The sequence below is a fragment of the Tetrao urogallus genome (genome assembly GCF_951394365.1).
Source record: "Tetrao urogallus genome assembly, contig: scaffold_216, whole genome shotgun sequence".
Classification (NCBI taxonomy): Eukaryota; Metazoa; Chordata; class Aves; order Galliformes; family Phasianidae; genus Tetrao; species Tetrao urogallus.
Window position 1 is genome coordinate 3,833 of NW_027639000.1, and position 14,923 is coordinate 18,755.

Below are 14,923 nucleotides of genomic sequence, written 5' to 3' on the forward strand. Positions count from 1 at the left end.
GCAGGTGAGGGCAGTGTGGGTGGAGACTGCTGGCTGCATCTTGCTGTGCCATGCAGTCCTACGGCTCCTTCCCAGACCCTGGAGCTGCTGGGGTTGTCCAGCGCCACGCAGAGTCCTGCCCTGCAGTGCAGGCAGCCCAGGCAGGAGGTGCTCTGTGTGGTGCCCACCCGTCGCTGCCCCTGCGGTGCCCCTTCCAGCACCGTGAGCCCAGCTCGCCTTGGGGTGGGCAGCGGGTTGGTGTCCGTGGGGTTGCTGTGGAATCGCCTGCACTCTGTGCGCTTTCCCCCTGCTCTTCAGCTGTGCCACGTGGTTCACATGGCAGGGATCTGCCCTCCTGCCCACAGCTCTACACCCTGTTGTGTGCTGTGGAGCCGCCTGGGTTCTGGCTGCATTGCCTCCCTCTGACCCACACTGCGGCCCCTTCTGGAGAGCAGCGCTCCAGGCAGGGCCTGAGCCCCGGCTGTGCTTTGCCGTGCAGAGTGGCTTCCCAGGAAGGCCGAGAACCTGACCCCCTACACCATGGCCCTCATTGCCAAGTACGTGGCCCGGCACCGCCTGCGGGAGCCGCGCCTGCTCGACACCATCGCAAACTTCCTCCTGAAGCGCGGGGAGCAGCTGGACAGCAAGGTGGGTGAGCTGCGTGCCCGGCGAGCTGCCGCGGTGCGGGGGGAGCTCATCTCTGCGTCGCCGCACGCTCCCGGTCCTGCCGCCACCAGCCCGACTCCTCCTTTGGCCGCAGGTGATCCAGAAGCTGGTGTTTCCCTTCAGCCGGATGAACTACCGCCCTTCCAACCACAGCGAGCTCTTCCCCAAGCTGGAGGCCATCCTGGAGCAGAAAGCGGGCAGCTCGCCCTTGGCCACCGTCAACATCCTCATGTCCATGTTCCAGCTCAGCCACTTCCCCCAGTCTGTCCTGCATCAAGTCTTCTCCCCGGCTTTCATCACCAACGTTATGAGTACGTCGGGCTCTTCCCAGGGTAAACGCGGCAGTTGGGGCACGGCGGGTCGGAGGCGGCTCCGGATGGGGCGGCGCAGCCCCCCGGGGTGCGGGGCGGGCGGCTTGGGGGGTGAGGGGCGGCCCGGGCCCCCTCCAGCCGCCCACCCCTCCCGCAGGCAGCCCCTACGCGCTCATCGTGCGCCGCTACCTCTCTCTGCTGGATGCCGCCGTGGAGTTGGAGTTCCGTGATTACAGCGGCCCGCGCCTCGACCCGCGCTACCGCGTCCTGATGTTCGAGCACGCGCTGACCGCCGACGAGGCCAACAGGAAGTACAGGTGAGAGGGGGCAGGGGGTGTGCCGGCGCCCGGCCCTCGTGCGGGCGGTGACCCCTTGGTGTTGTTGGGGATGTGAGGTGCAGACGTGGCTGTGGGCACGAGCTGGAGAGCTGGGCGGGGAGGAACCTGATGAGGATCAGCGGGGACCGCGTGGGGTTCTGCTCCCTAAGATGAGCGATGGCGGCAGCGGTGCAGGTTGGGAGCTGAGCTGCTGGGAAGGAGCTCTGCAGATAAGGACCTGGGGGTTGTGGTGGCCGACAGGCAACCAGCAGTTGACCACAGGCTGACTGTGGACCAGCAGTGTGTGCTGGTGGCCAAGGAGGCCTGGAATGCAGTGCAGAGAGTGTGGCCAGCGGGGTGAAGGAGGTGATCCCCCCCTGTGCCCTGCCCTGGGGGGACACGGCTGGAGCAGTGCACCCAGTGCTGGGCTGCCCGGGTCCAGGCAGATGGGAACTGCTGGAGGAACCCAGTGGAGGATGCGGAGATGGTGGGGCCTGGAGCAGCTCCTGGTGGGGCCTGGGAGAGCCCTGGGCTGCGTGTGTGGAGGAGAGAAGGCTGAGGGACCTGTGTAGTGCCAAGGGAGACCTGAAGGGAAGGGCAGGGGAGGGGGCTGGGCTCCGTTCGGTGGTGCTCGACACCAGGACGAGGAGCAGCGGGCACAGACTGCAGCCCAGGGAGTTCATCTGAACGTGAGGAGGAATTGCTGTGCTGTGAGGGTGGCAGAGCCCTGGACCGGAGCCCAGAGAGGTGGGGGAGTCTCCTGTGGGGATCCCAAACCCTTCTGGACGCCGTGCAGCTGCTGAAGGAGCTGCTGTGGGGGGATGGAGGGGGCGGCTCCAGAGGTGCCTCCCAAGCCCCGCAGCTCTGGGATGCTGTGGTCAGCAGGGGGCCGGGCTGGGGCTGTGGGGTGCTGGGGTCGGGCCGTGTCCCCTCGTGCGCGTCCCCTGACTGCTTTCCCCCTCAGTTACAAAGGGCTGGTGGCTGAGGCGCTGCGGCAGCTGGTGGGGGAGGAGTGCTACCGGCAGGACGAGGTGCTGCCCCCGGGGTACTGCACAGGTAGGCTGCCGGCACCCAGCGGGGGGTTGTGCTGCCCGGGGGGGTCAGGGCAGCAGAGCTCTGCGCTTTGGGGAGGCGATTCGGGGCCCGCCGCTGACCCCGGCGCTTCCTCCGCAGACTTCCTGCTGTGGATTAACCGCTCGGGCACGGTGCTGCCCCTCTCCCGCGTCCCTGCAGCCTCCAAGGCCCCCCCCGCCGCCCCTCCCGCCGCCGTCTCCCTGCGCTCCAGCGTCCTGGCGCTCACCTCGGACTTGCAGGACTTTGCCCCCTTTGCTCCGGAGCCCCCCGGCAGCCCCCCGGCGGCGCGCCGGGAGAACAACCTGGCGGGGCGCTTCCTGTCCACGCTCTGCCCGGCCCCGGGGGGGCCCTGCTACCAGCCTCCCTCGGACTATTACTGCGCCCTAAGCAAAGAGTCTTCCCTGGAGAGTCAGGGCAGCTCCACGCTCAGCAGTCCTTCCGAGTGCCTCTCGGCGCAGCCCGCCGGCACCCCCGACTGCTCCCCGCGGGGCTCCTCCGCTGCCACCCTCTTCCAGTTCCCCATCGGGAAGATCCTGGAGGAGGAGGCGGCCGCCTGTCCCGGCCGCGAGCGCTCCTGCTTCCAGGGGGAGCAGCCCCACGAGGAAGCGGAGGGCCGCAGCCCAGCCCCGGCCGAGGACGCCCGCCCTCCGCCCTCGCCGTGCCGCCCCGGTCCGGCCAGGGGTCCCGCCGAGGGGCCGCCAGCTGCCGACGACATTCAGAGGTACCGAGCGGAGCTGCTCCGCGCGTTCATCCCCCCCCCCCCACCCCCCCGGACCTCCGAGAGGAGAGGTGCCCCTTCTGCAGCCCGGGGGGCTCCTCGGCCTCGGCCCGCAGCGTGGGGTGACGCCGCCCCCCTCCCACCGTCCCGTCCCTGTAGGGTGGTGCTGTCGGTCAACGACAAGTGGCATTACTGCCAGAACTCCGACATCCTGGTGGGCTCACGCGCCATGCGGGACCGGCATCTGCGCCTGCTGGGCTACTGTCTGGTGCAGGTGAGTGCGGGGCCGGGCCGAGCGGAGCGCGGGGGGCGGCAGCTCGGAGCTGGGAGCGTCCCCTCGGTTCCTCCTCCTGAGCGCTCGCCGGCGTTACGGGTGCAGGTCGGCCCGGCGGTGCCGTAAAGCGCAGCTTAAAGCTCCTTACTGCCCTCCTGCTGGCGGCCGCCGTGCCGGGCAGCTGCGGGTTTTGTAACCGAGGGTGGATGTGGCTCAGCGCTCCTTGCGGAGCTGGGATCCCGAGCATCGCGGGGGGGACGGGAGCGGGGCTGCGGGGGGTGGGGAAAGGCTGTACCCAGAGGGCGGTGGGCACGGAGCGGCTCCCCAGGGCAGCAGCGCAGCCCTGAGCTGCCGGAGCTCGTGGAGCCTCTGGGCAGCGCTGTGAGACACGGGGTCTGGCTGGCGCGTGGTTCTGTGCTCGGGGTTGGACTCGGTGGCCCCTGTGGGTCCCGTTGCTGTGGCTCCGTGGGCTGCTCCTTCCCTCCCCCACCGCTGCGTGCAGCGCTTCTGGTTTGCAGTCTGCTGCCAGCTCGGGCCCCGTGCCGCAGTGACAAACAGCTGTGGTTTCCTTCTGCATTTGTGGTTCCAGAGGTCCCTCCTTGCTCTGTTTGGTCATCCTTTGCAAAGAGCCCGAGGCGCTTTTAACTTCTTGCAGAAGCTGCTCCACACTCAGCTGTTCTCGCTCTCCTTGCTTGTCCCTGCCGGCTTGCTCAAAGGAGCTGTGCTGCAGCCTGGGACACCGGCGGGGCTCACGGGGTGCCCCCAGTCCACCCTGCTGGGCCAGGAGCTCCGTGGGACTCCAGGCTTTCTCCCCACCCCTTCAGGGCCCTTCCTGCGGTGCTGTTCCTCATCGGGCCGCTCCCTGGCAGCGGCTCCTGTGCTTTACAGCTGCAGCAGCTGCCTTAGTGGTTCCCCAGGGCTGTGCTTTTCTCACATTTCCTGGGAGGGAGGTGGAAGTGTCCCTTCGTGACCCTGAAGCTGCACGGGGCCCAATCTGCGGTGCTGTGACTCAGAGCTCCGCTGCAGTGCCGTGTGGGGCTGAAGGGAGGCCTGCACTGCTGGAGGCTGCGGGGTGCTGCCCCGGGGCTGCTCTCTGCCCCCGTTCTGTGGGCCCGGCCCTGGCAGCCATCCCATAAGGTGGCTCTTATCCTTCCTCATCTGCTCGTGCCCCTTGTCTGTGTGCAGCCGTGCCCCAGCAGCTTGTTCCCAGGTGCTGGAATTCCCCTCGTCGTTCTGCAGTCTCCCTTTGCAGACGTGTGGAGCAGCCCTGGGCTCCCCCAGCTCCTCTGTCCTTAGTCCCTCATGCAGGGGCTGTCGGTGTGATTTTGGTGATTTTGGGTCCTCCCTTTGGGCGCTGTGTGCCGGGCCCCAGGCAGGGCGCCGCAGGGGGGCCGTGGGGAGGCTGCAGCCCTGCCCGGCTCCACGGGGATGAAATTGGGACGAGCGGCACCCAGGAGGCAGAGCTGGCGTGCGGCCGTGGAGCGGGGACGGCGGGGCAGCGAGACCCCAACCGAGGACGGCAGCACTGACAGCCCTTGAAGGCGGTCCCGAGGCCCGTTTCTCCCCCGGGACGCTGCAGGTGGCCGCCCCCGTCCCCAGGGCCGGCTGTCCTCCACAGTCTGTGCCGGGCCGGGGGGGGGACGGAGGCAGCTTTGGAGAACGGCAGCGCGCGGCCCCTGACGCTTCTGTCCCTTTGCAGCTGCCCTACACGGAGCTGGAGAAGGTGAGTGGCATCGAGGAGGCCAAGCATTACCTGCGGCAGAAGCTGAGGGAGCTGCGATTCTGAGGGGCTCAGCCCAGCGCCGGGTGGGCGCTGGGGGGGCACGGAGCCCCCGGCCCGGGGGGGTGGGAAACGGAGCTGCCTCCGCCCGGGGGCACGGCCGTGCGGGGCCGAGGTGGTGCGAGATATTTATTGCCGATAGGGTGGGGAGGGGGCGTGAGCGGTGTGCGGGGGGAGCGAGGGGATGTGTGGGGCTGGGGGCCCTCAGCCCCGGGCCCGGGGTCACCGCAGGGGCCTGGCGTTCCTGGGGGTCCCCGACACGCTGCTGGGGATGGGGGGGGGGGCTGCGCCTGGCCCCCCAGGGCTGCGACAGCCACGCATTGGGGATGCTGCGGGGCCGGGCGCGGGTGGAGAGGGGGGCGCTTGGGAAGCGGGGAGAACTTTACAATAAAACCGGTGAAAAGTGTGCAAAGTCCGTTCTCTTTATTGGCGTGGGGCAGCGCCCCGCCTGCGGCCCCTGGGCGGCCGGGGGGCACGACGGCAGCGCTCCCCGACCCCCTGGGCTGCCGGCAGCCGGAGGGGCTCAGCTCCCCTCAGCCCACCGCGCTCGTAACGCCGTTTATTGCCATCGGGGTCACCCCGTTAAAGAAAAGCGGGGTTCTGGAAACACCTGATCGTCGGGTGGGAGCGCGGGGCCGGGGCGGGGCGCGGACCTGCGGCGCTGCAGGGTGGCGGTGGGGGGGGGCTCCGCCCCACGGCACGGTCGGGACGCGGCCGAGGGACCCCCGACCGCGGCGGAGGCGAGCGGGGCCGGCTGGGCTGCGGGCCGGCTTCTCTTTGGCGGAGCCCCGAAGGCGCGGGGTGCCGGGCACGGTCGTGCGTGGGGAGCCGGCCGTGCCCGGCGCGCTGTTTGGCCGCGGGGCTCAAACCGGCATCGGCATCTCGTTGTACTCATCCACGCCTTCCCGTTCGTCCAGGATCGGCTCGGCTTCGTCCGCATCCAGCTGGGGAGGTGCGGGGTGAGAGGCGGAGGGGGCTGCGCCCGGCGCCCCCCAGAGCCGGGCGGGTACTTACACACTTCATCTCGCGGTCGGTGAAGATGCGGCTCAGCAGGCACATGCGGAGTGGCACGGTGAGGATGAGGATGAAGGGGAAGGCCAGGGACGCCACGGTGGACATGACGGCCCAGAGCACGGCCAAGCATGCCAGCTGCAGCCCGGTGAAGAGGTGCATGCGCAGCGTGCGTACCTGCATGGGGGCGGGCGTCAGGGCGCGCGGGACCCTGCGTCCCCCCTCCTCCCGTCCGGCTCCCCTCCCTGCCGCGTGGCTCCCGCAGCCCGCACTGCGGCCCTAAGCGAGGCGCCCCGCTACACCCAGCCCTGCCGCGGCCCCGGCTGAGGCTCCGGCCCCCCCTCCGGCAGGGCACGGCCTCTCCCACCCCCAGAGCGGCCCCGGGACCCTCCGACCTTTTTGACATAGGGGACATCGGGGTGGTGCTTGGGGGGCATCAGCAGCAGCTGCAGGCGCTCGTAGAACTGGATGCCGTTCAGGGAGGTGACGCCCATATAGAGGAAGATCCCGAAGAGCACAGCCAGCGGGATCTGGCGCAGCAACTCCCCGATGACGATGGACAGCCCTAAGGACGGGGAGGGGGCGGGGGGGTCGGCAGTGGCGTGCAAGGAGGAAACGGCGGAGCCCCGCGGCCACGTCCCGGCAGGCACCTACCGACGAGCACGGCCACCAGCAGCCCGGTGACGCGCTGCTCCTTCACCTCCTGGATCTTGGGTTTGTCCCCCGGCGCCACCGCCTTGCTCATGACGGTGAGGGCGTTGGCGTGAGTGACGGAGCGCACGGTGGCGGCGGCGAGCCAGGGCAGCCCGAAGAGAGCGAAGAATCCTCCCATGGCCACGATGAGCAGCAGGTCGAGGTGGAACCCGGAGCCCTTCTGCAGCATCCGCTCCTTCTTGCTGATGATCAGCCTGGGCACAAGGGCGGACTGTTGGCGGCGCTCGGCTCAGCGCGGGTGGGCACGGCTCAGCATGGCACGGCACAGCTTAGAATGGCTCAGCATGGCATAGCTTAGGATGGCACGGCACAGTTTGGCAAGGGTCAGCACGGTATGGCACGGCACGGGTCGTCCTGACATGGAATGGCGGTTTGGCAAGGCTCAGCACTATGAGGCATGGCTCAGCATGGCCCAGGCGGGCATGGCTCAGCATGGCACGGCATGGCACAGTTTGGCACGGCAGAGCAGAGCAGGGCACAGCACAGCTTGGAATGGCTCAGCGTAGCTCAGCACAGCACAGTTTGGCCCGACGAGCGCAGCACGGCACGGCGCAGATCGGCACGGCGCTCCCAGCCCTGTGCACGTCCCAGCCCGGCCCCGCTGCGCTCACGTGGTGATCTGCGTCTCCATGAAGATGAGGATGAAGACGAGGACGGCAGGGAGGCCGCTGGCCACCATCATCCACACCGGGAAGTCGCTCCTCTCGCCCAGCGGGTTGATCACCCAGCCCCGCTTATCGGGCGCCGTCACCGAGAACCCGCTGGGCACGCTCAGCTTCTGCAGGGCACAGGAGGCTGTGGGGTCACCGGCTCCCACGGGGAGAGGGCTGCCCCCATCCCACACCGGGGACCCCCTCAGAGCCCAACCCAAAGGGCTCCAGGCCCAGATACCGGAGGGCAGCATCCCATGAGGGGCCAGGGGAGCGCGTGGGGATCCTGGGCGCTGACCTGCGTGTAGGTGTCGCGGATGCTGTAGTCCACCAGAACCATCACCAGGATGGCGATGGGCACCCCGAAGTCCCCGATGAGGCGCCGGATCTGTTGGAAGGACGGAGTCAGCCCGGCCCCGAACCCCCCGACCACCCTTGGGCTCTCTGTGCCCCCAAAGCCGGGCTCACCCCGTGCCCACGCCGCCGTCCCGCCTGCCCCACGCACCCGTCCAGGGAAGAAGCGGCTGTTCTTGAACTTGCGCAGGAAGAAGGCGATGAAGAAGGTGCCGGCCATGAGCACCAGGGAGAGCAGCGCCGTGTTGGGCTGCCCCGTCACCTTGGTGGCCCCGCGCTGCGCCGTGCCGTTGGGTGCCGCGGTGCCGTTGCTCCACACCGTGCCGTTGGGCTGAGCGCAGCCGTGCAGGGGGTGCTCCTGGAAGATCTGTGCAGTGCGGGGCGTCAGGAGCATCCCGGCCCCGCAGCACCCACAGCACCCGCAGCACCCGCAGCACCCGCAGCTCACCTTGCCCAGCTTGGAGAAGGTCTCGTAGATGAAGATGAGGGAGATGAGGAAGGAAAAGATCTCCTGGGTGAAGCGCGAGACGAAGCGCACCAAGAAGCTGCCCTCGCAGGCCACCATCAGCAGCACGATCAGGATGAGCCAGAAGCCGATCCACACGCGCCCCACCAGGTACTCCAGCCCGTTGGATGTGCAGAACTGCAGCACAGACGGGGTGAGCGGGGGCGGCCATAGGGACCCCACAGCCGGGAGCAGCCCCTGCCCACCGTGAAGAAGGCCTCCTCGAAGACGAGCAGCGGCCCCGAGAAGCCAACGATGAGCAGGGGCTGCGCACCCAGCAGGCAGAACAGCACGCCCTGCAGCGACGTGGAGATGATCAGCTCTGACACCCCGATCAGGCCGTGCGTCTTCTCCCCTGCGGAAAGCACGGGGTCAGAAAAGGCCCGTGGGCTTGGGCCAAGGCTCCTCACTACGCACCGCACTCCTCCGTGCCGCGCAGCGCTCTGCACAGCTCCATAGGGCGCTCTGCACAGCTCCATAGGGCGCTCCACTCCATCCCCACACAGCGCTGCCCCATCCGGTTGCACCCCACGCCTGTGCTCACCCAGCAGCCCCCCGAAGGTGATGGCCGGGGACAGCGCGGCAAAGTAGATGAAGATGACGGCGGCGATGCACTGCGGGTTCAGGGCGTCCCTGAAGTCGCTCAGGTAATGGGGGTATCGGCGCCGCACGTCCCGGATCAGCCCCCCGAAGGGCCGCCCCGTGCGCCGCAGGGGATCGTCCTCATCCTCATCCTCAGCCACCTTCAGCTTCAGCAACGCTGCACCCGGATGGACGGACAGATGGACGGTCGGCCCCGGCCACCCCACTCCCGCCCCGCCGTGCCCCAGCCCACCTTTCTCCTCGGGGGATTTGGGCTCCAGCAGCAGCCTCCTCTCCTGCTCCTCGCGTTTCTTCAGCATCTCACGCTGGAAATGTGCGACGCTGCGCAGCAGCTCCTCGCCCTGCACCTCGGAGGGCGGCAGCACCACGCTGCAGTCCAGGAACTCGTTGATGGCCGTCAGCAGGTCGTGCCGGTCGTCCGCCAGGTAGGCGGCCTCGTGGAATTGCTGCGGGCAGAGGGGTCAGGGCGGGCTGATGGGCACCGGCCAGGGGAGACAGGAGTGGGAACAGGGCACAGGGATGGGAATGGAAACGGGGCACGGGGATGGCGCTGCGGGCGGGGGCACCCACCTTGTCGGACATGAGGGTGGAGATGGAGCGCCCGATCTCATGGTAATCCATGTGGGTGCTGCTAGGGCCCAGCAGCACGAAGAGGAAGCGCACGGGGACGGGGACCTCCAGCACCGAGTCCAGCTCCACCGCCTCCTGCAGCCGCACGAAGGCCATGGTGGGCTGGTCCAGGAACTCCACGCAGCCTGCGGGGCGCAGCGCTCAGCACGGGGCGCCATGGGGTGCACAGCACACAACCCCCCCCCCCTCCCGCCACCCCTCCGTACCCACGAGCACCACGGTGGCCTCGGCGTCGTCGGGGATCTTCTCCAGCAGCTTCAGCTCGTGCTTGGACTTGGAGCGGGTGATGCCGGCGGGGGGCGCGGGGGGCGGGACCTCACGCTGCGGGCACGGGGTCAGCGGTGCCCGAGGATGAGGAGCGGCGGCGGAGGGGGGGGGGAAGGGGGAGGAAGGGCTGCTCACCTCCCGCTCCACGTCCACGCGCGTGTCGTGCTCAGCACCGTGCCCGGCGATGAGGGGCTCGGTGACGGCCGGCTCACCGCCCTCAGCCACGTGGTTGGTGCTGTGGTGGTGCACCAGCAGCGAGCCCAGGCTGCCGGCTGAGATGTTCCGGGGGAACGAGAACTCCTTCTCGTCGCTCGGGTGGCTGCAGACGGGCACAGAGCTGCGTGCGGAAGCCGAGCGCCCGGGCCGGCGCCTCCCAGCGCCGCGCGGCCCCGGCCCCGCACCCACCTGTGCTTGAGCAGCAGCGCACGCAGCACGTTGGCGCGGTCCTCAGCCCGGATCTGGTCGGTGATGACCATCTGCTCCACCACCTGGTGGGCCACGCCCGGCAGCGTCTTCTGGTCCAGATCCAGCAGCACGGCGCCTGGGGGGCAGCGGGCTGAGCGGGGACCCCCCTGCGCGCACCCCCGGGGGTCGGCCCCGCGCCGTACCGTGGGACAGCGTCTTGCGCAGCTCCAGCAGGCTGCGGAAGGACAGCGAGGCCACGTGAGGTTTCCCCCAGCGGTCCGTCTCCTCCTCCACGTCCTCCTCAAACTTGATCCAGCGCGCCGTCTCCTTCCATTGCAGCTCCTGGTTCTTGTCCAGCACCAGCTCGTTCAGCTCCACGAACACCTGCGGCGGTGCGGTTCGGTGGGTGCCCCGCAGCACGACGCGGGGCGGCCCCCCCCCCCCCCTCCGGGACCCCCGTCCCGATACAACCCACCTCGTGGGGCTGCCGGTCCGACCTGCGCGGCCGCGCGCTCTGCTCGCGGTGCTCCTTACCGACGTGCACCACCTGCGCCTTGGCGCTCTTCCGCACCAGGTGCCGCCGCACGCCGGGCACGTCCTCGAAGCGGTGACCTGCGGCAAGGGGAAGCGGCGGGCGGGTGGGCGAGGGTGGCGGGCGCAGCCCCGCGGGACGGGGCGAGCAGCGGGGAGGAGAGCCCGGGCACCGCCGGAGCGAGAGCGGCCGCTCCGGGAAGCGCCGTCGTGGCGCACGCGGTGCCGGAGGGCTCCGAACCGCGACTGCGGGGCGCTCTGGGGAGGCGCCGCCGCCGCTTCCCGCTCCACGCGCCCGGCCCCGCGTCCCCGCACGAGGCCTCGCTCGCCCCGCGCACCGCACCGGGCCCCCCGGACCCCACCACCCCCGGGGCGCGGGCGCCGCACGCACTCTTCATGTAGTCGAGGTCGGCCGATGCCAAAGTTTGCGCCTCCGATTCATCCGTGGGCACCTTCTGGTACTGCGCCTGCTCCGCGCCCGTCATGCTGCCGATGCGGCGCCGCTCGTGCAGGTTGTAGCTGCGGTGCCCGGGCTGCGCCCTGCCCGCGGGGCGCCCGGGGGAGCCGCCATCCTCGGGGACGGCGCTGCCCTCGGCTGCACGGCCCTCCTCGGCGCCGGGGCTGCAACACACGCAGCCCGTGGCACCGCGGTGCAGCCATCCCGCACGGCCCGTGGCACAGGACCCGGCGCCGCGCACAGCCGCGGGGCGCGGCACAGCCTCCGCTCACCTGGCTGCCGGGGGGGCCGGGGCTCCGTGGGGCTCCGCCGTGGGGCCGGGTGGCGCCGGGGGGGCCGGAGGCTCCTCCACACGGCGCTCGGTCACCTCGTCCTCCTGCAGGAAGAACTGCACCGAGAGGCTTGGCACGGCCAGCAGCGGCCCCGCGCCCCGCGCCGCCCCTACCTGCACCCCCTCGGCGGGGCCGCCCTGCAGCTCCTCGGCCGAGCGCTCCGTCTCGGTGTCGCACGCTTCCTCCTCATCCTCCTCCCCCTCCTCGATGGGAGGATTCTCCCCGGGGGCGGCCGCTCGCCCGCGCTTCTTCCTGCCCTTTTTGGGGGCCCCTTTCTTGCGGCGCGCGTCAGGCGGCAGATGCGCGGACAGGGGGTGGTGGATGTGCAGCGAGGACTGCCGGTGGTCTGCGGGGTGGCGCGGGTGTTGGGGTGGCTGTCCCCGCCCCGCGCCCTCCCCCCCCGCGCCCCGTACCCCACTCACACTCGAAGTCCTCCTCCCCGTAGATGCGCCCCGGCTCCTCCACGCTGCGCGGGTGCGCGTCGCTGAGGATCTCCTCGAAGCGCTCCACGCCCAGCGCCTTGTTCAGGTCCTTCTCCTCTTCCTCAGCCAGCGGCGGCGAAGCGGGGCCCGGCGCGGGCGGCTCGGGCTGCGGACGGGACGGGGCGGGGCTGGGCCGGGCCGGGTGCGTGCCACGGCTCCGTACGGTGCGGACGCCGCCACGGCCCTGCGGCACCGCGGGGAACGGACATCCCGCACGCCCCCACGGCACGGACACCCCCGTGGCACCCCCGGGTCCGTCACCCTCACCGCACTCCCGGACGCAGCCCTCCCCCGTGCCACCCCGGACACGGACGCCCCGCACGCCCCCGCGGCACCGCAAGGCGCGCGCATCCCGCATACCACCGCGGCAGCCCCGGGCGCAGCCGCCCCGCGCAGCCCCAGGACCCCGCACCCGAAGGAAGCGGCCCCGCGCCCCCCCCGGCTCCGCGCCCCACACCCCCGTGTCACCTCCCTGCGCCCGCACCGCCCCGGGACGGCTGCCAGCTGCAGGGTGCGGGTGTGGGCGCGGACGCGGGATATGGGGGCGGGGTGCGGGATGGGATTTGATTGCGGATGCGGGGTGCGGGCCGTACCTGAGTCATGGCGGAGCCCTCTCCCTCCGCAGCGCTCGCGGCGCTTTATCGGAAGGTCACGGCGGTGGAGGGGGGGGCGGCGCGGGGGGCGGCGGCTCCGTCCCCCCCCCTCGGCAAACACCCGCGGAGCCGCCCCGCTCTGCCTCAAGGTGACAGCGCAGAGGGCAGCGCAGCGCAGCAGCATCCCGGCCCCCCCCCCCCCCTCCCCTTCCCGGGCTGTGCTATGCGCGGCGCCGCCGGAATGCGCCCCCCCGGGCGGTGCGCGGCCCTCCGGAACGCGGCTCTGCCCCCGGCCCTGCCCGGATCCCGCTCGGGGTTTGCGTTGTCGAACCCCTCGGCACCGCCCGTTCCCTTCCCCCCAAGGTCTCCCCCGGGACGACTCCGCGGAGGGGGTGGCACGGCTGTAGGGCCGCCCCCCGCAGCCGGGGGGTGCGGGGGTGCCGCTGGCGCCCCGCCCCACAGCTCGGGACCCCCCCACGATGGCAGCCCCCACCTCCAGCAGTGTCCTCTCTGCCACACGGTCACCCCCCAGACCACCACTGAGGACCGGGGTGGCCCCAAAGAGGTCCCAGGAGCCGACCCCCCCTCCAGCCCAGAGCCCCCCCAGCCCCCTCCCAGCCCTCTTCCCTTTGCTGCCCCATGACTCCCCTCGCCGTCCCCACCGGCGGTGCCACAGCGCCGGATCCCACAAGCCCTCCTCAGGACACCCCCACCCCCCCACCACATCCCCTGCCCCAGCGCTGAGCTCCGGCTGCGGTTACACCGAGGACCCCCCAGCAAACCCACCCCGCCGGGCCGGGACGCCGGCGCTGTGCCATCCCCACACCGGGTGGGCGATGCCGCAAAGCCCCCTGCACTCTGTCACCTGCAGGACAGCGCGGCCGGGCGGTGCGGGGTGCTGAGCAGCGCCTTACCGCGATGTGCAGGAGGAAATCCATGGTGGCACAGTGGCAGGGAAGGGGCGCAGAGCTGTGCCAACCACAGACCCATCCCCGGTCACATGCCACCAACGCAGCCACGGTACGGGACGGCGAGGGGTTAATCGTTAACCAAACAACTGCGGTCCATAAACCCGCCGAGCTGAGCACCCGGCACGGCATCGGCACAGCCGGCACCTGAGGGTACCCCGGCCCCACGGCTCAGCCTCACGGCGCTGCCCATAACCGCACCGGGGCAGTTGCCGTGTGCCCGGATGGCAACCCTAGGGTGCATGGGAGGGCTGCGCAGCGCCACGTGCCGTGCTGCGCCGTGCCACGCCGTGTGCTGCGCCACGCTGACCCCCGCTGCCCCGTGCCATGCCGTGCCGTGCCGCCCCCCTCAATGCCGCGCTGACGCACGCCGTGCCGCGCCGCGCCGACGGTGCCGTGCCCCCACGCTGCGCCTCCGCCCCTCTCCCCGCCGCCCCGTGTGTTCACTCACGCTCTCGAAGGCGAGGAGACGATGTGGTGCAGCTCGGAGGACACCGGGGAGCGGCTCATGGTGCCGTCGGGCGCAGCTCAGCCCTTCTCCTTCTCGCGGGGGCTCAGAGGGCGGTGTGGGCGCAGCATAACCTGCGGGGCACGGCGGGGTCGGTGCGGGTCTCCCGGTGCCGGCCCGGAGCCGCGGTCGGCGTCGCCTCGGGCTGACCCGGGGCCGGGGAGGGAAAGAAAACAGCGCTGCGGGCTGCGCCCCGCGGACGGCTCCGGGAGGGTTTGTGTTGGCCGCGGGGCCGAGCGTCGGGGCGGCGGCCAAGAGCAACGCCGGAGAGCGGAGCTTGGATGGGGCCCAGCGCCGCGGCGCGACCCCGACCGCGCACCCAGCCCCAGCCCCCCCCCGCTGGGCGCCACGGACGGCGCCGGTCCCCCCCGCGGCCCCCACCTGCCCCGGGCAGCTCCGCGTGTGCGGCGAAGCCCTCGGAGCTGCGGTTATTGCGGCCGGAGGTGGCCTCATGTGACGGCACAGACCGGGCGCAGGGATGACCGCGCCTCACATGGGTGCCCGTCATCGCCCCCCCCTCACCGCCGTGTGCCGGACGGCCTCCAAATCCCGCTCTTCCCAGGACTTTTCCTGACGCTGTGCCCATCGGCACGGGCAGGCACGGCACAGATAAGCACCGCTGTGCCTGCCGCGCCGCGCTTCCGTCCCATTCCAAAAGCATTGGCTGCAGTCGGGCTCTGGAGCCCAACCCCTGCACCAGCTGCTCCCTGCAGGCACCGCAGCTGCTGCTTCGCTGCACGGGTTGCAGCCTCCTGAACACCTGCTGGGCTGCGCAGAGCCGAGCCGGGCTGCCC

The 14,923-nt window shown here is 71.1% G+C and overlaps 1 protein-coding gene across 1 annotated transcript; it reads right to left on the minus strand.

The window, feature by feature from the left end:
• Positions 1–5,982: 5,982 nt before the first annotated feature.
• Positions 5,983–14,131, minus strand: LOC306957581 (anion exchange protein 2-like; the record flags this gene model as incomplete). The annotated part of the gene is given in 23 exon segments (XM_079551066.1): positions 5,983–6,063; positions 6,134–6,307; positions 6,526–6,695; positions 6,785–7,038; positions 7,456–7,622; positions 7,793–7,882; positions 8,000–8,215; positions 8,297–8,491; positions 8,560–8,708; positions 8,898–9,113; positions 9,189–9,402; positions 9,527–9,711; positions 9,793–9,907; positions 9,989–10,172; positions 10,259–10,394; positions 10,462–10,642; positions 10,734–10,870; positions 11,181–11,410; positions 11,519–11,634; positions 11,692–11,924; positions 12,001–12,166; positions 14,073–14,086; positions 14,089–14,131. Coding segments are annotated over 23 exon segments (3,666 nt in total).
• Between the last annotated feature and the right edge of the window lie 792 nt (positions 14,132–14,923).